We start from the raw sequence: 25,516 nt of genomic DNA on the forward strand, positions 1-25,516 counted from the left end.
GGATGGGGACAGGGCTAAGTAAGGCTGGCACTGGGTGGGGGGCAGGGTTCGGGGCTGATGTTGGGATGGGGACAGGGCTAAGTAAGGCTGGCACTGGGTGTGGGCAGGGTTCAGGGGCTGATGTTGGGATGGGGACAGGGCTAAGTAAGGCTGGCACTGGGTGGGGGCAGGGTGCGGGGCCTGTCGTGGTGGAGTTAGTCAGTGCTGTTATCTAGCGTCTGTAATTGGCAGTATGGAAATGTTCAGGAGAGAGTTGGTTTACTACGACACACACAGTAGTGACAGCAGCTCCCACTAGCAGATGCTAGTCCGAGCAAAGAGGAGTCACAGTTACTCTAAAACAAGATCCAATTGCCTGTTCCTATTTTGGGCTCTTTTGAGATATAAATAACCTCCCAACAACAGCCACCGGGGGAGCAGAGTACTTATTATAGGCTCAGTATTGACAGATTGTCTTTTCTGTCTGCTCTCTTTGATCTCCGGGTCCTCGTGGGAGATTAGAACCGGCCCAACGACAGCCAGACACACAGTGACAGCTCACTGGAGTGAACGCCAAGGCCGTCTTCTCATTACACTAAAACCACGGGTGTAAGGGGAACGTGAGAGAGAGAGAGAGGGAGAGAGGGAGAAAGGGAGAGGGAGAGAGGGAGAGAGGGAGAGAGAGAGAGAGAGAGAGAGAGAGAGAGGGAGAGGGGGGGAGAGAGAGAGAGATAGAGAGAGAGAGAGAGAGAGAGAGAGAGAGAGAGAGAGAGAGAGAGAGAGAGAGAGAGAGAGAGAGAGAGAGAGAGAGAGAGCATTCAGTAATCACACTATACGGACGGGGGCCACTCAGACTGTGTCACAAACTTTCTGTCCCCTTCCCTCTCCCTCCTTCCTCCCTTCCTGGTAGCACCGCCCCTCACCACCCTAATAAGGGGGCATCTCTCTGCCCCGCCAGCCAATCGAATTGCTGGACCCATCCCTCCTAGAGATGCCCTGGGTCCAGTCCAGACCTGAGGCTTTAGCGAGGGGAGCAACAGGCTGGTGACTGGTGGGGGAAAAGACAGAGAGACAGAGAGAGACAGAGACAGGAACAACAACAACAACAACAACAACTGAGTGAAAGAGTGAAGGAGAGACTGTCGAGGAAAGACAATAAGAGAAAGAAAGAGAAGACAGGGAGTTGGAGGAAGAGTACCGGCTGTGATTAAGATCTGCTCCAAGTTGAAGTTCATCACCTTTGAGCCGTATAGGAGGAGGGAGCAGAGAGCTGAGGAGAAAGGTATGCAGGCTGGACGGAGGTCTTCTGAAAGCCTCTGAGTTGACACTGATGACTTCCTCGCTCTGTTCATGTCCCCCTACTTTAGAGGCTAATGCTTATGAGGGTGTGCTAGATGAATGGATAGAGCAGGTATTGTGAGCCACGTTAGAGACGTATCCATCTGTGCCTTTTTGCTCATAATGGCAACGGTGTTAGTGCATCGTCTTCATTCCATTTGGTTTAGATACTTTTTTTTGCATCTGTATACTTTCGTTTTAATCAGGCCTGGCTGGCTTTATTTCCGTTTTAAAATGTCTCCAACATTTGCGGAATAGTTTATGTAGCAGTCTGCACGGAGCCCATTGCACAGAGTTTTTGGGAACATAACAATACTTACTGTATATATATCTATCCACATCTGTCTGTACATACCTGCACATAATCCTTTTACATATCTATAGATACTATATCTATATCTGTACACATCCCTTACCTAATCTTACTAGTTACGCTGCTGACCAGTATGACTTACTACCATATTGTCTTTATACCTGTATCACTGTACATTAATACTACAACTCTGTACAATACATACATCTGATACACTATTACTCAGTAGTACTCATTTATATATTTTATACACAGTACATTGTATATTACTATTGCACATCACTGTTACATTTGCACTCTGGTTGGATGCCAAACCTCTTTTGGTTGTACTGTGCTGTATGATGACAATACATTTGAATCTAATCGAATACTTCTGCCGTTTGCTGTTTGCAAAGTCAAGTTCCAGTAACGCTTGTGTTTATTCCAACCGCTCACAAACACCCCGCTTGCCGTTTGCTAAGCCGCCCGGGCGCTACGGGCAGCGTGGCATTTCCGTGGCCCCCAGATAAGAACACATGTGTTGTAATGATGTGGTTTTAGCCTGCGTTGCCTTCACCGGGTCTCACCGGCTGGTACGGCGGTTATTTCACCGGGTCTCACCGGCTGGTACGGCGGTTATTTCAAATGTGCCAGTCTTAATTTTACACACCAGCGACAGCTGCGGCGCGATGGTCATAGGATCTGAGTCCCCCCCCCCCCCCTCATTCCAAATCTACACCCAGGGCTCACCCACAAGCCTGGTATGCTGGCCTGTAGGTGGGTAGGGTGGCAGTGTCTGGTAGAGGCGGCCTTGACACCCCTTAATGTGTGAGAGCATAGTAGATAGCGAGCACGTGCGCGTAAGTGACAAGGGGTTGCGTAACGCCGGGGGGGCTATACGGGGCTAAAAGCTTGATTTGATGTGTCCCCTCCTTGTGCCCCCAGACGCAAACATGCTGGTTATTAGTCTGTCTGTGAGTCAGTGTGTGTGTGTGTGTGTGTGTGTGTGTGTCTACATTCCCATATGCACATGCCTATGTCTGTGAGTGCGATCTGTAGCCCATTCCTGTGAGGTTTTAGAAGTCACATACTGCATCTTAAGTTACCACTGTCCTAGTGTGTGTGTGTGTGTGTGTGTGTGTGTGTGTGTGTGTGTGTGTGTGTGTGTGTGTGTGTGTGTGTGTGTGTGTGTGTGTGTGTGTGTGTGTGTGTGTGTGCGTGCGTGCGTGCGTGCGTGCGTGCGTGCGTGCGTGCGTGCGTGCGTGCGTGTGTGTGTGTGTGTGTGTGTGTGTGTGTGTGTGTGTGTGTGTGTGTGTGTGTGTGTGTGTGTGTGTGTGTGAGTGAGTGAGTGTGTGCATGCATATTTCTACATGTGTGCTGTTGTGCTGTGTGACCCTTATAAGTTTTTGTGATAAATGATGCAGTGAAATTACTTACATCAATGAACCGTACGCTAGTGGGCCTGGTGAATACTCTTCTGTACTGATTATTACATTTGTATTATTATTTATTCTTTACAATAGACTTCAGTAATGTGCTTGTCCATCTGGTAGTGGGTGAATGTTGTTGATGACTATTCATAGACGTTGATGGTCGTGCATCACTGAGAGTAGCAGCCAAGCCCCTCTGGGATGCAGCTCAGGGTTTTTAAATAGGGGGCAGTAACAGGACCTGTACTAATGCTGGACAGTCTGATGTTATTGTGAATTAACGTTTGGTTTCCCAACTCTGTACGAGAGATTCTGTGCATCAGGACGGTACGGAGAGCTGCTGCTTTAGACTATAGACCCTTTCATTGTCAATGTCATTCTGCGCAGAACTCAGCAAAACAAACAAAGCAGTGAGCATCAGAGCTGGGTCAGGATCTTGGTGTTAAATGCAAGGCAGGTCGTCGCGTGGTTTCATCATGACTTCCGTAGTCAATGCATCATCGTTGTTTACAAACGACAAAAGGGTCTATACTCTTTTTGTGATGCTATGTGTGTACTACTGCGTGTGCCATCATGTCATTTGGGTGAACGTAGTGCGTGAGCCGTAAGTGAACGAAGGAAGGAATGAATGAATGAAAGAGTGAATGATGGGGACAGCTTCCTGGCGATAGACGGGTGGGTGGGGGGGGGGGGGGGTGCTTTTAAACCAGGAAGTACAGGGTCAAGAGTTGATTGGTCGAGTCGGGAGGAAGCTAAGGAGGGCTTCACGGGGGGGGAAGCACGGTTTGACATGAGTTCCCTCGCGTTACACACGGAGCTGGAAGGAAGCGAACACCAGATACTATATAAATACTTTTACTAGAGTATTCACTTGTTCATTTATTCCTGACTGAAGAGACATAGTCTCTGTGTACTGTCAGATAAGATGGAAATGCTTCCTGTTTACAAGCAGGCATTTCCTCCCAAGCGAATCACGCCTGTGGCGGGTGTGGCTGTTTTCCCCGTCGGGAAGTCTCAGAGGACCTGAAGACACCAGGGTCCATCTCAGCCGCACCCTGCATGGTCTCTCGTTCGGTTCACAAAATGCTAAAATGTGTGTCCCACCCGACCGCTGTAGTGAGGCGGTACGACCCTAGTGGGCACGGCTGCTTTCTGCCTCCCTGTCAGGGAGAAGGTTCCTCCCTCTGGAGGGTAGAGGACACGGGAACCTGACTGACAACCCTTTTCAACACCAGTTCTCGTGGTCCTGTGATAGAAGTCAGTGGAGGAAGGCTCTCCGGGGATCGTTGTTGTTTTGTTGATGATGATGATGATGATGATGAGATTGAAACTTTACTCTCCATCAGACTGTCGATTAAAAACCCCAAATATTCTGGATATAACAGAATAGAACAGAATTTGAATAGAACAGATAAGGTGACGTTTTTCACACCACGCCATAGATAAATGTGACATGCTTTAACGTTTTGTATGTTTGATATCTGTGTTCTTAAACCAGCTCATCAGGGGGCAATGTCTGTGGTCAATTAAAAACTGTAAAAACCTTATAGACTAGATGATGATGATGATGATGATGATGATGATGATAATGATGACTGTGACGGAAGAGGACTGCGAGCAGCGCACATACACACACGCACACACATACACATACACACATACACACACCAAACACTCACCATTCTCTTCTGTTATTGTACTGAGAACGTCAAAACCACCCCCCCCCCCCCCATCATTAATTTCCTTTACCGTCAGCAGCACAACCAAAGGTGCACACCTGGGAGTGCTACATTCATACATATTATCATATACATGCATACGTTCATACATATATTTGTTATATCATGGTTGTGGGTTTTATTGGTGTTGATATTTGCTGGGTAGGTTTAATGAATTGATGTGTGGCACCTGTGTAGGTTGATAATTAATGATGTGTGGCACCTGTGTAGGTTGTTAATTAATGATGTGTGGCACCTGTGTAGGTTGTTAATTAATGATGTGTGGCACCTGTGTGAAGCCTGATGTGAGGCTACCAGGTACATGAGGGCTGTTTTGACCAAGCAGAGGAGTCTTCACCTGCTGAGTCGCAAAGTAGGTAACAGAGTTAAGCTCTGTAAGTGTTTTGTTTGTTCTGTTTATAATTGTGAGTTACTGTGGAACTCATTTTATATTATAGGTATAGTGTATTTTTGTTTTGTTATTTCGCTTGTGTCACTGTTTTTAAAATAATGTCACCTCTGCACCGTGGGAGGCCGGCGAATAAATAACACTAAGATACTTTTTCCGACTACGCCATTGTCTGTGGGAGTCGAGTTGAAAGAACCGTGTGTGTGTGTGTGTGTGTGTGTGTGTGTGTGTGTGTGTGTGTGTGTGTGTGTGTGTGTGTGTGTGTGTGTGTGTGTGTGTGTGTGTGTGTGTGTGTGTGTGTGTGTGTGTGTGTGTGTGTGTGTGTGTGTGTGTGTGTGTGTGTGTGTGTGTGTGTGTGTGTGTGTGTGTGTGTGTGTGTGTGTGTGTGTGTGTGTGTGTGTGTGTGTGTGTGTGTGTGTGTGTGTGTGTGTGTGTGTGTGTGTGTGTGTGTGTGTGTGTGTGTGTGTGTGTGTGTGTGTGTGTCCTAATACTAGACAACAGGAATATGTCAGTTACCTGTAGCCCTTTTGCTATATTTTATGCTTGTAAATGTTGTTTACATTTGTAAATATTGCCATAAAACAGTTCTATATTCTGATTTATGAAAGTTCCAAAATGTTATGGATCAAACTCTTCAAGAATATATATATATAATTAAACTAAATAAGACTTGTACATCTAGTTGGACCCCGACTGGAGGTGCAGGTCAGCGCAAGAGAGATATATAAAGCTAAAAGAAGAATACCTTCAAAAGAAGGGACCGCACACTCCTCAGGGCTGGTTTTGCTTTTTTTTTATTGCACAACGCGTTTCGCTTCTGCTTCCTCAGGTGCTATAAAAAAAAAAGCAAAACCAGTCCTGAGGAGTGTGCGGTCCCTTCTTTTGAAGGTATTCTTCTTTTAGCTTTATATATATATATACATATAGCATTTATATGGTCAAAATATATCCAGCAATTATATGGTCAAGAAAGCACAGATTGGTGCTTTAAAAGCTGATGTTATTTGTTGAAAGTATCTATTATTAATGCTGCAGTAGGCAGATAAGTTAACAAGAGTGAGTTTACCTCTTGAAGAAGCCCATGCAGCCCCACCGTCCACAGACTCCCAGAGGCACCATGCAGCCCCACCGTTCACAGACTCCCAGAGGCACCATGCAGCCCCACCGTTCACAGACTCCCAGAGGCACCATGCAGCCCCACCGTCCACAGACTCCCAGAGGCACCATGCAGCCCCACCGTCCACAGACTCCCAGAGGCACCATGCAGCCCCACCGTCCACAGACTCCCAGAGGCACCATGCAGCCCCACCGTCCACAGACTCCCAGAGGCACCATGCAGCCCCACCGTCCACAGACTCCCAGAGGCACCATGCAGCCCCACCGTCCACAGACTCCCAGAGGCACCATGCAGCCCCACCGTCCACAGACTCCCAGAGGCACCATGCAGCCCCACCGTCCACAGACTCCCAGAGGCACCATGCAGCCCCACCGTCCACAGACTCCCAGAGGCACCATGCAGCCCCACCGTTCACAGACTCCCAGAGGCACCATGCAGCCCCACCGTCCACAGACTCCCAGAGGCACCATGCAGCCCCACCGTTCACAGACTCCCAGAGGCACCAGCAGCTTTAAGCGGAATTCTTCAAAGAAAAGAATACAGAATATTTCCCAGCCTCTGATCGGCAGATATTGCACGTTGTGTGCACTTATTTTGACGAGGAACACACCACTTGGCAGGCCAAGAACATCTTATTGGCCAAAAAAAACATGTTTTGATGTTCCCGGCCTGCCAAGTGGTGTTCCCAGGGTCACAATGTGCAAAACCACCTGCCAATCAAAGGCTGGGAAATCGTTTTTATAATATTTTTGTTAACATTGAGCTTCTGGGAGTCTGTGGAACACCTGTGGTGTTCGTGCATGGACTTGAAACGTGATTCAGAGCTTACTGTTTCCGCCGGGCAGGTAAACACACTCTTGCTCATTTCTCCCAAGTTGCCTACTGCAGCTTTAACAACAAGAACATCTACTACTATGAGACGCAGCCACACTGAAGCCTGTTGTTGTCCCCTCTGGTCTCATGACTCTCCTTAAATCACATCCAATGACTTTAGCATTATATGCCCACACTGCCATCAATTGTGTGGACAGCAACTGTAACTGGTGCATGTGTGCGCGCCTGCGTGAATCTGTGTGTGTGCGCGTATGTGTGTGTGCGTGTGTGTGTAACCAGAAACAAAACATGTGGACTCGGCAACATCCTCTGCCTCCTTCCTTCACTAACAACACACTCGTACTCGGCAGTGTTTCCTGTGAACCGGCCCTTCTATCCTGTAATGCATGAATTCAAAGTAACATCACAACTTCATAAAAAGGCCAATTGGGATGTTTTCTTTGGACCAGTTACCTGATGAGTAGTATCCTCATCGCAGAGCCAACAACTACATCATTAAAGCTCTGACCGGCCAACAACTACATCATTAAAGCTCTGACCGGCCAACAACTACATCATTAAAGCTCTGACCGGCCAACAACTACATCATTAAAGCTCTGACCGGCCAACAACTACATCATTAAAGCTCTGACCGGCCAACAACTACATCATTAAAGCTCTGACCGGCCAACAACTACATCATTAAAGCTCTGACCGGCCAACAACTACATCATTAAAGCTCTGACCGGCCAACAACTACATCATTAAAGCTCTGACCGGCCAACAACTACATCATTAAAGCTCTGACCGGCCAACAACTACATCATTAAAGCTCTGACCGGCCAACAACTACATCATTAAAGCTCTCGCAGGCTCTGACCGGCCAACAACTACATCATTAAAGCTCTCGCAGGCTCTGACCGGCCAACAACTACATCATTAAAGCCCTGACCGGCTCTCTGACCGGCCGCTCTCTAGGAAAGGATTAGGGCACCAGTCAGGCTCTGTTTCAGTGGTGACAACAAAGTGGTCAGTTGTAGCCCACGGTACACAGTCACTCTCCTCCGAGGAGTGAGATTCTGGTCAGACGACCTGCTGTGTGGAGTAAAGGGTCAGACCTGCTGTGTGGAGTAAAGGGTCAGACCTGCTGTGTGGAGTAAAGGGTCAGACCTGCTGTGTGGAGTAAAGGGTCAGACCTGCTGTGTGGAGTAAAGGGTCAGACCTGCTGTGTGGAGTAAAGGGTCAGACCTGCTGTGTGGAGTAAAGGGTCAGACCTGCTGTGTGGAGTAAAGGGTCAGACCTGCTGTGTGGAGTAAAGGGTCAGACCTGCTGTGTGGAGTAAAGGGTCAGACCTGCTGTGTGGAGTAAAGGGTCAGAGACCTGCTGTGTGGAGTAAAGGGTCAGACCTGCTGTGTGGAGTAAAGGGTCAGACCTGCTGTGTGGAGTAAAGGGTCAGACCTGCTGTGTGGAGTAAAGGGTCAGACCTGCTGTGTGGAGTAAAGGGTCAGACCTGCTGTGTGGAGTAAAGGGTCAGACCTGCTGTGTGGAGTAAAGGGTCAGACCTGCTGTGTGGAGTAAAGGGTCAGACCTGCTGTGTGGAGTAAAGGGTTGTTTCCATCTCATAGCTATAATTTCTTTGGCTGCTGTAAATCCCGCTAAAATTTGTATTTTTTGCTGTCTAGGAGCCGGCACTGCTGGGAGATATCATTCAGGAGTAGTGTCGCTGCGGATAGTGGTATTGTCAAGGCACATAATGTCTGAAAGCTTAGTGGTTATGGTTTTCCAAAATCGAGCGACCAGTGGGCATTCCCAGAACACGTGTAGGTGAGTGCCAGTGGGCCCCAGAGTGCACACGGTGCACCGGGACGTGACGCCTCTGCTCCTGAGGTGGTTCGTTAAGCCCGACGGCTCACAACATGTGAAGCGTTTCACACAGGGGTGAAGTTGTTACATTGTGTGGACGTGTTGAGGCCGTATGTCGCTGTAAACAACGCCTGGCATTTGTGCAGCGCGTACCTTTCAGCCTCTACCTCCCTGACCGCCCGGGGTTACTGCGTCATCAAATCTAATGGAGGACGTCTGTCCCCCCGCTGAGACAAATCTAATAGAGGAATGGCTTGTACCCCCGCTGAGACAAATCTAACAGAGGACCCCCTGTCCCCCCGCTGAGACTAATCTAACAGAGGACGGCCCATCCCCCCGCGGAGACAAATCTAATAGAGGAATGGCTTGTACCCCCACTGAGACAAATCGAATAGAGGACGCCCCATCCCCCTGCGGAGACAAATCCAATAGAGGACGGTTTACGGTACCAATTGAGGAAACCGAAAAAAGGGGACTTCCTGGTAAATGTTGTGGTTTTCTGATCTAAAAATACCAAGTTGAACCGTGTGAACAATACATACTGAGACATTTTATTAGATTTGATTATATTAGATTAAAATGTATTGTCATCATACAGCACATCATACTGGCATCCAACCAGAGTGCAAATGTAACAGTAAAGTGCAATAGTAATATTATACAGGTGGTTAAACTGGATATAAAAGATATAAATTAGTACTACCGAGTATAGTGCTAATCAGATGTATGTACAGAGTTTTAGTATAATATGTACAGTGATACAGATATAAAGACACTATGGTAATAAGTCGTACTGGCCAGCAGCATAACTAGTAAGAGTAGGTAAGGGATATGTACAGATATAGTATCTACATATATGTAAGAAATAGGATGTATAGGATTATATGCAGGTATGTACAGACAGGTGTGGACAGATATATATATATATATATATATATATGCTAAGAATAAATATATATATATATATATATATATATATATACAGAATTATTGTACATGCTATCATACAGTGCAGGTGTATAAGTAGGTATATAGAAGAATTATACACAATGAGAATCATATGGAATTGGTTTGTTCCTTGCCCTTACATGAGGTGAACTCTATTGAGTGTTTGTTGTATCATGGACGACATATGTGGGATGTAAAGAAAAGAAACTGCAGCACAGAGTGGATCGTAGAGAGAATCTGTGACGGGTTATGATTTGAGAAATCGCTTCGGCAGTTGTGATTGGAGGATCAAGAAAAGAGGGTGAGGTCAATATGTAGACATCCACTCAAGGATACTGACCAGGGACGTGCACAGGACTTTAGAGGGGCAGGTGCTCAAAGGCTGAAAAGGGCACTATACCTGTGTGTGTTATAACTGAGCGTGCCTAGCGCGCAAGCCTGATTTTCGGGGGGGGGGGGGGGGGGGGCTTTTCGGGCGAGGGGGGGGGGACTTTTCTTGCTTTTTGGGGGGTTTTGGTGATCAAATATTGAACTATAATAATCAGTGCAGGAGCTCACTTATTCTTGAAAGACACTTTTATCACTGACTTAAAAGGCCCATACATCTCCATAAATGTGCAGGGGGGAGGGGATAAGTGCTTACCCTACAGACCCCAAGAAGTGCTGTATATTCTGTATTGTTTAATATAAATGCATTTTTTATTCCAATCCCGATTTTGTATTTGAGATTCCCAAATCCCATCGGACTTGACTTATTCGTGTCCCTCAGTGAGTGTAATACCAGCATTCAACTGTATCTATCATCATCATCATCACCACCCACGCTATGCATAAAATATATAGGTCCGCGGAGAGGCACGCTGAGGAGGCTGTGCAAACTGCAATGGAATATGGGGCATCTCTCTCTCTTTACCTAATATTTTGATTCTATCCTAACATTTTTCAGTTGGAAGGGCAGTCTATATGTGCACAGACATTTTTAATTTGAATTTTTGTAATTTTTTAAATGGCACTTTTTTTACGAGGCTCAAAAGGGCAGGTGCTCAAGCACCCAGTTGGGCTCTATGTGTGCACGTGCCGGATACTGACATAGTGTAGTCGGGAGCAAGTCAACAAACAGAACAAGTGTATGAGCATGTGAATGTATAGCCTTCATTGTGTTAAAGGAACACGCCAACATTATGGGAAATGTGCTTACCGTCTTCTCCAGAGTCAGACAAGAAGATAGACCAATTTCCTCTCTGTGCGTTCAGTAGAAAGCTATCCGGTTACAAGCGATTTCTGCATTTCCCATAATGTTGGCGTGATCCTATAATAGTTAGAGATCGATTTGCTGTATCCATCCACTAAGCAAGCCCCATCCTAAAGGCATGGTAGGCTATTGAAAGCCCAATAGGTAGGCTGCTACACTAGTACTACTGCTAGTTGGCATAGCAGCAAGTAGAAAGACTTTGTTTTCTCCCTACGTTGTTCATTTTTATTATTGTCGATTACTGCTTTGTATTATGTTATGATTTTTGTGTTGTGCGTGAATCCTAGGAAGAGTAAATGCAATAGCTGATGGGGAAATAAATTTAAACAACATTACGTTGTTTGTAACCCACTGTACATTGTTGGAATTACATAGTAGGTGTCTATCAACTTTTAATGGACACCTATTGACCAATCAGTATCAAGTATTCACCCAGATCATGGTATACTAGAAATCTGTGCTCAGTAGAGCACAACTATCTGCCAGGCCTGGATATGTGTCAGTCACTCCAGCTTTGATGCAGTCCCTGGCTTTCAAATGGTAAATGGCTGCTTTTTTTATATAGCGCTTTTATCCAAAGCGCTTTACAATTTGTTACCCTTTCATTCACGCATTCACACACCAACGGCGGAGGCAACCATGCAAGGTGCCAACCTGCTCATCGGGAGCAATTAGGGATTAAGTGTCTTGCTCAAGGACACATCGACACGCTGCCCGGGAGGAGCGGGAATCGAACCTCCGGATTGCCAGACGACTGCTCTACCTCCTGCTCCTTCACCAGAACACTATAGCTGTTTCCATCCTATGGCTCTGCCAAAACAATTCAACTAAGGCGGTTCAAGGTGCATTGGATTACCAGAATTGCAACAACCATTATCATGAGTAGCCGTCATCTACAATGTGGACATAGCAAAAGATGATATTTCAATATCCAAACTAGTTGGATATGCACAATTGTTTTAATGTTTATGTCCGGCATTGCTTAGCTACAGTACCAAACTTGGCACCGTGGTCTAAATTCACATGACACGGAACACATTAATACATTTCCCGCACTGTGAATATCATTATGTTGGTTTTGGTAACTGTTTGTGTAGTTTACTAAATGAATTAAACAAAATTAATAACATACACAATGACTTTCAAATTTACATTTACATTTAGTCATTTAGCTGACTCTTTTATCCAAAGCGACTTACAAGTTCTGTACGACAAGCCATCAGGAAGGGCACAACTCTTATCAGCTGAGCAACAATGTTCATCAAAGTGTTGAGTGCTACAGTGTAGGTTAGTTTATTAGGACAAGTGCATGACAGTACGGTTAGTTAGGGTTAGATTTTTATTTTACATTTTTTTTTTCAGATAATGGTTGAAGAAGTGCGTCTTTAGTCGACGGCGAAAGATTGGACGTGTTTCGGCTGTCCTAACTGGGGTGGGTAGTTCATTCCACCATTGTGGGGCAAGGACTGAGAATACGCGACTTCTCTTTGATGACCCTCCCGGAGCTTGGATAGCAGTAGGTCTGAGGCGGCCAGAAGATGCAGAGCGTAGGGGTCTTGAGGGTGTGTAGTTAGAGACCATTGACCGGAGGTAGGCGGGAGCGGTTCCCTTTGCTGCACGGTATGCCAGGTCGAGGGCCTTGAAGCGGATTCGTGCAGCAATGGGGAGCCAGTGCAGGTCCCTAAGAAGTGGGGTGACATGGGCCGACTTCGGTAGGTTTGAGATCAGGCGGGCCGCTGCATTCTGAATGAGTTGAAGAGGCTTAGTGGCAGTGGCCGGGAGGCCAGCGAGCAGTGCGTTGCAGTAGTCGAGGCGGGAGATGACTGTTGATTGGATGAGGAGTTGGGTGGCTTCTTTTGTCAGGAAGGGGCGGATCCTTCTGACGTTGCTCAGGAGGAATCGGCAGGTTCTGGTTGTCGCTGCGATGTGAGCAGAGAAGTTCAACTGGTCGTCGAGGACAACACCAAGGTTCTTGGCGGTCGGGGACGCGGTCACAGCTGCATTCTCAACTGTGATGGAAAGGTCGGTCAGGGGGGAGGATTTGGCCGGCAGGTGGAGCAATTCAGTTTTGCTTAGGTTCAGTTTGAGGTGGTTGGTTGTCATCCAGGCGGAGATGTCGGACAGACAGGCCGAGATCCGCTCAGAGACGTGGATATCTGAGGGAGGGAAGGAGAGGAAGAGTTGAGTATCGTCGGCATAACAATGGTAGGAGAAGCCATGAGACGTGATAATGTTACCCAGTGATTTAGTGTAGAGGGAGAAGAGAAGGGGTCCTAAAACCGAGCCCTGGGGGACACCTGTCCGCAGGGGGCGGGTGGCCGACAGGGTCCCTCTCCATGACACTTGGTAGGAGCGGTCATTGAGGTATGATGACAGCCATGTCAGCGCAGAGCCAGCCACTCCCATTCCTGCGAGGGCCGCGAGGAGGATCTGGTGGTTGACTGTGTCGAAGGCTGCAGATAGATCTAGGAGAATCAGGACAGAGGAGAGGCCTTTCGCTTTTGCTAAGTGAAGTGCCTCTGTGACTGCAATGAGGGCTGTCTCTGTGGAGTGACCAGTCCTGAAGCCTGACTGATTAGGGTCTAGGAGGTCATTCTGTAAGAGATAAGCAGTAAGTTGGTTGGATACAGCACGTTCAAGTGTTTTAGAAAGGAAGGAGAGAAGAGAGACAGGACGGTAGTTGCCTATGACGGTAGGGTTCAGGGATGGTTTTTTTATGAGGGGCGTGACTCTGGCTTGTTTTAGGGAGGTGGGGACCACCCCCGAGTTGAGTGAGGAGTTGATGGTTGCAGTTAGGAATGGGAGGATGTCTGGTGCTATGGTCTGGAGGAGTGGGGAGGGTAGCCGGTCCAGCTGGCATGTAGTCGGACGGTTCGACGTTACCAGTGTCAGGGTCTCGGCTTCTGTAATGGGAGAGAAAGAAGACAGAGTGAAGGATGAGGTTCTCGATTCAGCATTTGGAATGGGTGGGGGTTGGGAGAAGGAGCTGCGGATGTTCTCCACTTTTTCCTCAAAGAAGATCGCAAAGTCTTCGGCAGAGAAAGATGAGGGAGGGGGGGGTGGGGGGGGAGTGAGGAGGGAGGACATGGTAGCATGCAGTTTGCGAAGATTCTTGGCAGAGGCCTCGATCCTATGGTGAAAGAAAGAAGCTTTGGCATTAGTAATGGTTTTGGAGAATGTTAACAAGAGGTTGTGATATGTGTCGATGTCAGCAGTGATGCTAATGTTATTAGCGAGGGTAGAACTGTTAGCTTGAATGTTTACAGTGGTAATGTTACCGTAGTAGGTCTGCTGGTGGCTAATGGGTAAATGCAGCTTGTTTCTGACCCAGCATATTATTTTCACCATCAGTTTATCAGGACAGTATCATCCACTAACTACCCTTTCAAACTAACTAAAGACACTCGCCTCTAGCTCTTAGCATACCTTAACGTTAGTGGTAGTGGATATGACATAATGCAGCCAGATAAACACTAAACGTCAGTATGGCTGATGCAACGTTATATAGCGTAGACGAGCAATACCAAACACAATATTACATGTTTGATTGGAGTAGTATGGTTCCATGTGGGTTACTATAGGATAGAGTAGTAGGGTTCGATGTGGGTTACTACTATAGGATAGAGTAGTAGGGTTCGTTGTGGGTTACTACTATAGGATAAGGTAGTAGGGTTCGATGTGGGTTACTACTATAGGATAAGGTAGTAGGGTTCGATGTGGGTTACTACTATAGGATAGAGTAGTAGGGTTCGATGTGGGTTACTACTATAGGATAGAGTAGTAGGGTTCGTTGTGGGTTACTACTATAGGATAAGGTAGTAGGGTTCGATGTGGGTTACTACTATAGGATAAGGTAGTAGGGTTCGATGTGGGTTACTACTATAGGATAGAGTAGTAGGGTTCGTTGTGGGTTACTACTATAGGATAAGGTAGTAGGGTTCGATGTGGGTTACTACTATAGGATAAGGTAGTAGGGTTCGATGTGGGTTACTACTATAGGATAAGGTAGTAGGGTTCGATGTGGGTTACTACTATAGGATAAGGTAGTAGGGTTCGATGTGGGTTACTACTATAGGATAATGTAGTAGGGTTCGTTGTGGGTTACTACTATAGGATAAGGTAGTAGGGTTCGATGTGGGTTACTACTATAGGATAATATAGCCGGGTTCCATGCTGAGCAGGTCACCCAGGAGGCGGTTAGAAGCATGCAGATGTGTCAGAGTCTGCTCTATAATAAGACTGGGCGGGGAGGTATGTCAAGCCTTCGCCTCCTCCTCCTCGTCTCTCTGTCCCTCCACCCCTCTTCCATTTCTCTCCTCTCCTCTGCTCTCAGTGGAGGGAGTGCCACGACGCCCCACCTGCTCCCATCACTCACTCGGAACAGAGCCGCAGCATGCAGTACCCTGCTGGCTCCTGCCTGCTTGCTATTGGCTTCACCTGCCTGTAACACTGTGGCATTGACACTATACCTACCAGCAACTGCAACGCTGACGGCCCATTCATTCTACTTGACCGTTGTCGTTGCACCTGTTACAAGCAGTACAGTAGTACCCACTTATATATCACACATCACTCACCCGGCACAATAATGTTAGGGTAACTACATTTGTATAAAGGGTATTTAGGCACATATTCTGAGCTTATGACCAAATCCAAGCCAAAGTTGTGATTTATAATAATAATAATAATAATAATAATAATAATAATAATAATAATAATAATAATAATAATAATAATAATAATAATAATAATAATAATAATAATAATAATAATAATAATAATAATAATAATAATAATAAGTAATCTTAAGTCAAAATCAGAGGTTTATTGGAACCTTTTCTGCGATAGGGTAAAAGCAAAAAAAACTATTTCTATCATCTAGCGTTTAAGTGCTTTTGGTCTTTTTGCTTTGTTTGTCCGCACACAGTAGAGAGCAACTACTGAGAGCAACAGGTTCGGTGTAGAGAGAGAGAGAGAGAGAGAGAGAGAGAGAGAGGCATGTGCAGGACTTGAACCCATGGCATCATGAATGTATGGTATGATCCCCAGTCCCCATGATCCAGAGCGCTTCTGCGTGTAACTTTTTTCAAAGTGTGCAAAACTGCAACAGGTACCGATTTATATTAGTTCAGCTTTAGTCTGTTCTAAGTCGCATCAGATCGTAATAAAGCCCTTCCAGACCAGATGCTATCCTGGATTATCACAACAAACTCTGACTGATTACGATTTGCACTTGTCACTTTAATGTGAGGCTCCCTGCTCCTATAGCCCGGGGCAGCAACCAGACCAGAGCTGAATGTGTGTTATGTGTTCCTGTGACTTGCTAGACACCTGATACCTCAAACCCGCCCGTACAGGCACGACAACCACGCTGACACTCTACACTGTGTACCCACATACACACACACACACACACACACACATGCACAAACAAACACATGCACACATACATGCACAGTTGCACACACAGAAACACAGAAACGCCCACAGACACACAAGCCAGACGGTTAAAAAAGTGATCACATGAAAGGCTGTGTGGAATGGCTGTGCCGGGGCACGGTCGGCAGAAAGTCAAGTGGTTCCCAAACTTACAAACAGTATGCTGGTCCGAGAGGCTGGCATGAAGCCTCAAATGCAATGATTCATTCACACATAATGTAATGCGTATAAGAAATACTGAAAACGTCAACACGTTTTGATTAAGAGTAGATTAGATTAGATTCAACTTTATTAGGTCCGCGGTAGGCAGAGCCTTTCCAAGGACATTATGTATTCAGTAGCCTCTGTGTCTGTGTGTATCCGTGCAATATCTCGCAAACTGTCAGAATTTCTTGAACTCTCAAATCAAAAGGCCACAAGAGACGACATAAATGTATGTGTACAGGCCATACGTCCTTCATTCATTGGGGGGGGGGGACTATTTATGACCCGCTATCGCATGCCACAGACATATGTGCTCCAATGAGCACGCATTCTAGTTGTCATTGCACAGGGTACAAGTACAGAGTATAACCAAATGAAGTTGGCATTGCAAGAATGCAAAGGAGCAGTAAAGTGCATTGTACTGTACTGTACATAATGTATAACATGTGTATAGAATGTAGACAATATGAAGAAGCGATGGTATATATATAGTTTAACAGTATTGATGTACAGTATAAATACGGATAATATAACCAAATGTAGCCAGTGGTTTAAATAATATGAGTAGATATTAAGTATATATAGAATATGGAAGATAAGGAAAGCCAGGGTATAAACAGCATGCACAGTGAGTATAAACACTATAGACTTTATGAATGGCATTTGGGGAATTTATTAGCAAAATGCTATATTTCTATATTCTTATTATGTCAGCAGAAGGAAGAGCTTCTAAGGACTGTGTGTGGCAGAAGGAAGAGCTTCTAAGGACTGTGTGTGTGTGTGTGGTGGTGGTGGTGGTGGTGGTGGTGGTGGTGGTGTGTGTGTGTGTGACTCCGATCAGCCTGTGCTTTGGCACAGAAGGTTACACACAAGGATGAGTGTGTGGGAATATGTGGTACACCTTTTTAACGCCAGAGAGCGTTAATGCTGCTACAGAGACTACTGCAAGGTGCTGTAGATATAAAAATATAATGCATATAATAAAAAATGATAATAAAAAATGGCCATCAGAATGCGCCTCTATGTTCACTCAAATGTATTTCACCATTGAAATCTGCACTAATTGTATGTCATAACCAGGGTAATCACACTGATATTTCCACCTCTTTTTCAAGTGGTCTCTGGCCAAGAAGGCAGCATACAGATGATTATCACATAGAGCAACATTAAAACAAACACACATAAAAACCAAGATAGTGAGAGAACACAGGAAAAACACAGAAAATAGAGAACATTTCTTCACATTTCAATGAAAAAGACTATATTAAAAACATAAGCACTCCATGGCTTATGGAATTATTTCTTTAAAATGATCAATTCCAATGAGGGACTATAGCTTCAAATCTTTCTGTAAAAGGTTCCAGGAGAATGGAGCAGCACAGCTGAATGCATGTTTCCCAACTTCAGCCATATATTTATTACCAACTATTGCCTGCCGCGGACATACGTGCTCCAACGCGCACCCACTTTAGTTAGAATGGAAGGTTAGGGCACAGAAGATCATGGAAAGAATCTCAGGATTGTGATTCTAAAAGCTCTGGTTTGATGGCCCTGCCACACTTCCCGTTGACATACACACCAGGGACCAAGCATAATACTATTAGAACTGCTAATGTAATGATATGATGCTGGACTGTTCTGATGAAATATAATTAGCAAAACATTGCTGGTGTGTTTGTGTGACTTCATCGAGGGCCAAAGTCGGGCTGGTGTCGCCCAACTCCATCCAGGCCTTTTCATCTGTTTTTGTGTTTGTTGGGGTGAATAAGGTCAGAGGTCGTTTAGGACCTTAGACCGGTTTCATTCTCAGTTATGGACTCTTATCTGCAGGGTTCTCAGTGTTGTAATTGAAGGTCAATTAAATGTATGCAGGAGACTATCTGTAGGCCTACAGTTCAAAATGTAAAATGTTTGCCATAAAAAGGCGTACAATAATAATAATAATTGCAAATTAATGCTTTCTTTGTTGTTCATCTAGTTTTAAAATGTTATTACGGGAATTAATCACAAAGTCAATATAATAACCAGACTAACTGAAGCTTGTTTCCATGTTACAGACTCTGACAGAGATCAAGAGGACAGCAATGTTTTCAACCAGACCAGAGAACCAGCCGTGAGTCCTGGTCCATTTTATTACACTATAATGTCCATGTTGATGCCATGTTGAATGATTTCAGTCTCTCTGTTGATGTACCTGCTAGATATGCTGTCTTCACCTGTTGATGTATCTGCTAGATATGCTGTCTTCACTCGTTGAATGTCTTATCTCTCCATTGTGATGCCAGGTGAAAGATAAGAGGCGGTCGCCCCCCTCTGACAGACCCCCCTCCGCCCCCCACAGCAACCCTCATCACAGCAGCTCCATAGAGGAACAGGAGAGTCCTGAGAGAGTGGTGAGAACACGCATACACACACACACATACATACATGATACATACATACACACACATACATGCATATACACGTACACACATTGACACATACATAGACACATACACACACATGTACATAAACAATTGAGATGAGGAAGCATTTGGATAATATAATGCAACAGAATCAAGGTTCATTTCCTTTTTTTTAATATCGAATATATAGATTTTTTTTTATTTATTTTGTTGACCTGAATATAAGATGACTAACTATAACTCCTCCTCAGTTCTGAACCTGGTTAACTTGGCCTCGCTTTCAACCCTCTGAAAGCTACTGATTGTGGAAATTGGGGATTTTATGGTGGTTTTTGTTGTGGATCTATTGTGATGTTTCTTCTTGATCTGTGAAGCCCACGGGGGCATTTTGTTGTGATTTCGGGATATACAAATACATTTGATTTACTCCATTTAAATCCATCATCACTGTCTCTGGGCGCAGGGAATACGGCCAAATAACGCTCTGAAACCACACCTCAAATCAATAACCAGGTCCCCTTGACAGACAGTCACAATTGGAATGACCCCTCCCCCCCCTCCACACACACACACACTTGACATGCCAGCCAATATGGGCCAAACTGTTTACAACCCCCAGTCCCAGACAATCCCTGACACCTGCGCGTCAGATCTGCCACAGTCAGAGGTTTTCTGTTGTGGCCCCTGAGTCCAGCTGCTGCTGCTGTGAAAGGGCCAGGGACTAGCCTCTCTGCTGAGCTGGGCTAAATGAATGGCTGTTTATGTGAGAGAGAATGAGCTCAGCAGCTTCTGCCGCGGGGCCATTGTGCTCCCGTCTGTATGGGCCTGCGGGGGGAGGGTCAGCGGGTCAATGTTGCATTCCTCCATCCACATCTATTCAGATAAAGTGATAGTGCACACAAATTCTTTTTTATTTATTTTTAAATGGCACATTGGGTTATGGGGGTTGAAAGTAGTCCCAATTCTGTTAAATATACATCATTTCTGTCAGTTGTCTAAAGCGGTTGGTATCACAAAAGATCCTCGATACAGATATTTCCCCTCGACCTAGGAAGGATATTTGCTCTGAACGTTGGCGATGTGGAATAATCTGAGCAGATTATTCATGGAGGCGGACGGCGGAGTCTTTGATTTAAGGATAGAGTTCACTGACTGATTGCAACACGGGCAGCAATGGAGTCCTATAGCCTGGATCTCCGTAGAATGGAGAGCTAACAAAGTATTTATACAGGAGAGTAGATCAAATAAGTGGAGCATTGACGTACCTAATAAGAGAATAACATGGATAGAAGGCCATGTGTGTGCATGTGTACAAGTTGAAGACTATAGTGTGTTGTGTAAAGAGAGAGAGAGAGAGGATACATTTCAGTTAGCATGGGCTCAGAGTCCTGTCTGTGACCCACAGGAACACAGTGCGCTGGTTTACCTGGTCCCGTCTGTGACCCACAGGAACACAGTGCGCTGGTTTACCTGGTCCCGTCTGTGACCCACAGGAACACAGTGCGCTGGTTTACCTGGTCCCGTCTGTGACCCACAGGAACACAGTGCGCTGGTTTACCTGGTCCCGTCTGTGACCCACAGGAACACAGTGCGCTGGTTTACCTGGTCCCGTCTGTGACCCACAGGAACACAGTGCGCTGGTTTACCTGGTCCCGCCTGTGACCCACAGGAACACAGTGCGCTGGTTTACCTGGTCCCGTCTGTGACCCACAGGAACACAGTGCGCTGGTTTACCTGGTCCCGTCTGTGACCCACAGGAACACAGTGCGCTGGTTTACCTGGTCCCGTCTGTGACCCACAGGAACACAGTGCGCTGGTTTACCTGGTCCCGCCTGTGACCCACAGGAACACAGTGCGCTGGTTTACCTGGTCCCGTCTGTGACCCACAGGAACACAGTGCGCTGGTTTACCTGGTCCCGTCTGTGACCCACAGGAACACAGTGTGCTGGTTTACCTGGTCCCATCTGTGACCCACAGGAACACAGTGCGCTGGTTTACCTGGTCCCGTCTGTGACCCACAGGAACACAGTGTGCTGGTTTACCTGGTCCCGTCTGTGACCCACAGGAACACAGTGCGCTGGTTTACCTGGTCCCGTCTGTGACCCACAGGAACACAGTGCGCTGGTTTACCTGGTCCCGTCTGTGACCCACAGGAACACAGTGCGCTGGTTTCACCTGGTCCTCTTGTCCATGCAGGTGCAGAAGGAGAAGCTCCATGCTGAGCTGAAGCAGGTCCTGAGCCTAAAGCGGAGCCACCTGAGAGAGTCAACCTGCCAGCTGGCACAGCCGGAGATGGATCTAACCACAGAGGAACAGACAGTGGTAAGATGACACTCTCTCCCCACCATCAGCACCACCACTGTAGATATCAACCGGGGATTCCCTAAAAACCAGGCATATCATGTATAGACCCAGCCCTACCTCTACCCTAACCGTAACCCCATTGGACCTCACGTCCCAACTCGACCATCCATTGGATGTTTCACGATGCAACACGTGAGATGCCTGGTTTTTCTAGTGGACCCCATATCAGCAGCCGACGAGGAACATAATCAAGTTGAATCTAAATGAAGTCCATTGAGAATGTCTTGTCAAGTTGAGAACATCTGTTAGCACTAAATCACTGTTCTGAGATGCAGCATGGAAGCGGTGGGAAGTGTAAGGATGATACTATCATCACTGCTATTTATTAATAAGGATACTAACTGCTCTCTTGCACAACCAGAGGTGGACCTAACAATGGAGGAGTGGACGGTGGTGAGATATGACACTGTCACTACTAATACCACCACCACTGCTACTAAATATGACCTATAACACCATCACTTCTAGGGATGGGCTTGAGTAATCGTTTAGGGAAATAAATTTTTAGAATGCTTCTTAAAGAGCATGGCAGCAGCAATAAGTCACACACACACACATATGCTACGATTTGATTATGTCTCGCTCCGCGGACATAACGATACACAGCAATATTATATATCCGATGCTGAATGTGTATTGTAGGTCGAAACAGTTGGTTACCATTTGTACTAATTACATTACCTCCACTCTGTCTGCATGTCCGTATCAATAGTTTATGAACGCCACCAAAAGTGCCACTGAAACTGAAATCTCGCTCTGAAATCCCACAAGGTGTCAGTTGTTGCAGGAAGACAACTCTGCACTGGAAGCTGTGGAGCGAAAAGTTTGCTGCATTGGAATCTAAAAGATAAAAACAGCGCTCTGTGTTTGTGCATTTCCAAAATTGCAAACATGTCGCCCACTTTCCGTAGACGTATTTGATGGTAATCAAATAAAAAGACCAAGCACCCTCAAAAACCACTCGAGTTCAGTTGAAATGGCGGGTACTCGATTAATGGAATAATCGATTGCTCACGCCCATCCCTAGTCGCTACTAATACCACCACTGCTACTAAAAATCACATAACACTATCACTACTAATACCACTACTAAAAATTCAAACCTGTGTTGCAATTTTATAAAAGTCATTATGTTCACAATCACAAGCATCTCAGGTCTATATCTTATTTGAATGTTATATATGTGTGTGTGTGTGTGTGTGTGTGTGTGTGTGTGTGTGTGTGTGTGTGTGTGTGTGTGTGTGTGTGTGTGTGTGTGTGTGTGTGTGTGTGTGTGTGTGTGTGTGTGTGTGTGTGTGTGTGTGTGTGTGTGTGTGTGGGTGGTCTGTCTGTATGGCTGTCTGCGTGCGTCTCGTCTGTAGGAGGTGGAGTCGGACGCCAGCGGGGCGGTGGAGATCGTGGTGGAGACGGAGGCGGAGGCAGGAGCGAGTGGATACAGCGTGACGGGGGGAGGCGAGAGAGGGATCTTCGTCAAGGATGTTCTCAAAGACTCTCCCGCCGCCAAACACCTCAGTCTGCAGCAAGGTAACACGGAACGGGCTAGAAGACTGTATTGTGTGACATCTTTTGTTATCAGGCAGCGGGATTGTGACCCCGAAGGTCGCCGGTTCGATCCCCCAAACCGGCAGGAAAAATATGGGCGGGAAGGTGAATGAATAACTCTCTCCTGTCCCTCGATACCAACCGCTGAAGTGCCTTTGAGCAAGAGGCACTTAACCCCCAACTGCTCCAGTGGAGTTGCAACAGTGTCAGTCTGTGGTTGTACTGGGCAGCTCCTAGTGGTCAACAGTGTCAGACTGTGGTTGTACTGGGCAGCTCCTAGTGGTCAACAGTGTCAGTCTGTAGTTGTACTGGGCAGCTCCTAGTGGTCAACAGTGTCAGACTGTGGTTGTACTGGGCAGCTCCTAGTGGTCAACAGTGTCAGTCTGTGGTTGTACTGGGCAGCTCCTAGTGGTCAACAGTGTCAGACTGTGGTTGTACTGGGCAGCTCCTAGTGGTCAACAGTGTCAGACTGTGGTTGTACTGGGCAGCTCCCAGGTGTGACTGTGTGAATGAATGAATGAATGAATGAATGAATGAATGAATGAATGAATGAATGAATGAATGAATGAATGAATGAATGAATGAATGAATGAATGAACATTTTATTTAACAGATTTCAGAATTGGTACAATATGGCTCAATACACACAATTGTTAAGGGGATGCAGACCAGAGAAAGACGTTTGTCTTGTTTACATCAGGGTCCCCCATTTTCAATTCATAGTGACATTTATGACATACACAACATATATGACATCATGACATTTATGGCATAGGGACATACATGACATACAGGTATATTGTACTGTTACATTTGTGACATATATGATATGCAAATATACAGTACTGTTACCCATAGATCCTGACAGAGTATATACATACAGTGGGGAGGAGACTGTACATTAGGAGGGGGTGGGTGGGTGGGAGAGAAATACACACACGGTGGGGAGAGAATATATACATACAGTGGGGAGGAGACTGTACATTAGGAGGGGGTGGGTGGGTGGGAGAGAAATATACATACGGTGGGGAGAGAATATATACATACGGTGGGGAGGGGACTGTCTATTAGGTGGGGGTGGGGGGGTTTAGACATTTACGGTGGAATAATGTGAAGCAGGGCACTGCTAAAACAGAGAGTCCATGCTCAGAGAACCTACCCTGGTAAATGGGACATACTACAATGGCTACAATGGTATATTTTCAATGTAGATGTTGCTGAAGTGCCTTTCAATTATAGATTTTGACAATATTGTACAGCCTACAATCTCTTTAAATCATAGTGTATATTTGTCTATACGTTTAACGCCAATTTGGTGTGTTTTTGTGACTAAATTCTCAAATGTACTTTTATAGAGTCAAAGTAATAGTTTAGAGTAGACATCGAGTGATCTGCGTAAAACAACATGGTGGACTTTATTCTTGACGCGGTCCTGCAGGAGACCAGCTGCTGAGCGCCAGGGTCTACTTTGACAACGTGAAGTACGAGGACGCTCTGAAGATCCTGCAGTGTGCCGAGCCATATAAGGTCAGCTTCCTGCTGAAGAGGACCGTCCCGGGCGGAGGAGAGGTCACCACCATCCGCACACTGGGAGTCCCAGGCGTGGAACTCAAAGGACCCAAAGCCAAGATGGCCAAAATGGTAGCTATTATGACCACGGGTACTTTAAAGTTTATGTGCGACTGAATGGCAATACAGCAATGTCATAACATCACAATGTACCACAGGGAATTGTATTCAATATGGCTGCCCTATGTTTTATGTAATTTAGTCCTCCTAATCTACCCCAGGATGTAAAGTGTGTAACTTAACCTTAGCTAGCGTTGGCTGTAACATTTGGTAGCTGATATTAGCTGAAACATTTGGTAGCTGATATTAGCTGTAATATTTGGTGGCTAATGTTAGCACTAATGCTTGCTAACACCAAAAGTAGATCTGTTACAGGTTTTGCATTGTGGGGTAGATTAAGAGAACTGAATATTTATATTTATTTCATATTTAATACAGTTGCCCATTATAGTTTCTAAATTGACACCCAAATGTATAAATTGTGCATTCTGCTGTATTTCACTCAAGTTATATTTATTAAGATGACAATATTTAAAGGTGCACTGGGTCGTTTGTAACTTTTGGGGGGGGGGGGGAACTACTGTAACATAACATAAAACAAAGTATGACATATATTTAGTATTGAATACATCAAATGTTACAAGAAACCGGATTCCCGGAGCATTGTTTGAAACTTTTACCGTACAAAGAAGCATCCTCTAATCGCAATGTTGGTTCACTTTGTTGCGTGATTACATTTATTTGTATTTAGTTGTTGTCAAGATTATAAACCATATTCAAGCATTTGTAACTAGTTATTGTAGAGGTCATTTTGTCTTAGTGCTAATCAGGTTG

At 45.7% G+C, this 25,516-nt stretch overlaps 1 protein-coding gene across 1 annotated transcript in view; it reads left to right on the forward strand.

Moving 5' to 3' along the window:
* Positions 1-970: 970 nt before the first annotated feature.
* LOC311224334 (uncharacterized protein) overlaps positions 971-25,516 on the forward strand; it is a gene marked incomplete at its 5' end in the record, with an annotated part of 40,658 nt that continues 16,112 nt past the window's right edge. Inside the window, 7 exons of the mRNA XM_084309289.1 lie at positions 971-1,023; positions 1,113-1,261; positions 18,860-18,915; positions 19,088-19,195; positions 21,404-21,529; positions 22,933-23,095; positions 24,552-24,754. Of these exons, the coding sequence (XP_084165415.1) occupies positions 971-1,023; positions 1,113-1,261; positions 18,860-18,915; positions 19,088-19,195; positions 21,404-21,529; positions 22,933-23,095; positions 24,552-24,754 (858 nt within the window). The remainder of the gene's footprint in view (positions 1,024-1,112; positions 1,262-18,859; positions 18,916-19,087; positions 19,196-21,403; positions 21,530-22,932; positions 23,096-24,551; positions 24,755-25,516) is intronic.

The sequence above is a fragment of the Notolepis coatsorum genome (assembly GCF_963971535.1).
Source record: "Notolepis coatsorum genome assembly, chromosome: 1".
Classification (NCBI taxonomy): Eukaryota; Metazoa; Chordata; class Actinopteri; order Aulopiformes; family Paralepididae; genus Notolepis; species Notolepis coatsorum.